This window comes from Nothobranchius furzeri, chromosome 19 (genome assembly GCF_043380555.1).
Source record: "Nothobranchius furzeri strain GRZ-AD chromosome 19, NfurGRZ-RIMD1, whole genome shotgun sequence".
In the NCBI taxonomy this organism is placed as follows: Eukaryota; Metazoa; Chordata; class Actinopteri; order Cyprinodontiformes; family Nothobranchiidae; genus Nothobranchius; species Nothobranchius furzeri.
Window position 1 is genome coordinate 5,526,091 of NC_091759.1, and position 1,565 is coordinate 5,527,655.

Sequence of the window (1,565 nt, forward strand, 5' to 3'; positions counted from 1 at the left end):
GTATAGCTTGTCTGTTCTGAGACGTAAAGCGTGACTTTATAAGACTTCAGGGCAGCGGTCCAGAGAGACTGAAGTTGCAAGCGGAGTATCCTACTAAGAAAGGGTGGAGGGGGCTGCAATACATATTAGTCATATTAGCACCTACTGGCTCAAGAAAATTATTTAAAAATATGAAAACGTTACTTAGTGTGCCTTGAAAGAGACAAACTATCAGACAATTTTCAAAAGTCTCACTCACTAATTCTTTGAATAAATTTACTGCGCTCTTTAGCATGAATGAATGAATGTTTCAGGAAGTTGAAATTTGTCTGTGTATTTGTCGATATGCAAATTTCTAGCCTCTGATTGGCCAACCGCAATTCAACTCTGTAAAACATATTTTCTTGGGTTGTTTTAGCTCCAACACAAGTCTGAACATGTTTCGCTCTGTTGCGGATTTGCCAATGGTTAGCTTCTACTAGCCAAGATGTGCTCTGGTCTCTCCAAGCAACACAGCCTTGCGTGGGCGGTCGCAAGCCAAAGTGAGCAAGGCCATGAATGAATGGTCAAATATTGGTTCTTGAATTCAAATCAGTAATAGAACATGAACAGAATTACGTACAAAAAAAACCCAACATGAACTCACCTATCTGCAGCAGCACGGGCATCACCAATGCCGTTTCCATGGCGTAGCAAAACTCCCGGCCAAACATCACAGCGCCATGCATCACCCATTTCTTCAAGGGGATCCCCTGTATGGATCCTTCGCTCGCCGACTCCTCCCCTCCTCGACCGCCTCCTCCGCTCCCCAATCCATCCGCTTCTCCGCCCACTCCACTTTTCTCCTCTTCTGCACCTGATCCCGTTGATTTTTGGGCGGCAGTGCCGCGGACCAGAGATCCGACCTGCATAGTGTCAGCCTCTGTGTTCTGGGGAGGCATAGTGGATGGCATGCAAGCAACAAAAAAACAAGCACTCCCCTATGAACACAAAAAGCTCAGAATGTGCAACTGTGTAAAAAAAAAATTAAATTAAATAAAAAAAAACACTTTTGTTTCAAGTGACTTGATGCTACTTTAAAACTAGCCGTGACTTCATTAAAACCCTATCAAGCTACGATCCGTGACCAGTGCACAGAACTGGCTGGCTATTATTCTATATTTAACTTCAGTGTTCAAAAAGAGTAGAATTAGGATTTAAAAACAAGGCAGTAAAATTAATTCTTGTTAAATTTACATTATCCATAAACACTACATGAATGCTGAAGAAACTACAATCAACAGATTTAATTTTACAGAACTTCTAATGACCAAATAATAAAACGCTGGAAAAGAAAAATAGCAATAATTCGTCCTCCAAGAAAATGAAATCCTTCTTGTTTTCCAGCCACAGTTAAAACAAAGTAAATCAGCTTTCCAAAGGCTCACAAAAATCTCAAAAATATTAAGTAAGATTTCCACAGGAAGAGTGGGTGGTACATTCCTAGAGCGACTTTGTGCATTTGTGTTTATTTGGTTTATCGGTACTGTGTTTTGCATGTGTATGAGTGTGTGTGTGAGTGTGGGGTGTTTATGGCTTTTTTGTCA

General features: G+C 40.9%; 1 protein-coding gene across 1 annotated transcript in view; it reads right to left on the reverse strand.

Moving 5' to 3' along the window:
- Positions 1–1,160, reverse strand: part of LOC107394603 (solute carrier family 45 member 4) — a 31,340-nt gene extending 30,180 nt beyond the window's left edge. Inside the window, exon 1 of the mRNA XM_015973604.3 lies at positions 626–1,160. Within this exon, the coding sequence (XP_015829090.1) occupies positions 626–932 (307 nt within the window). The 5' untranslated portion in view covers positions 933–1,160. The remainder of the gene's footprint in view (positions 1–625) is intronic.
- Between the last annotated feature and the right edge of the window lie 405 nt (positions 1,161–1,565).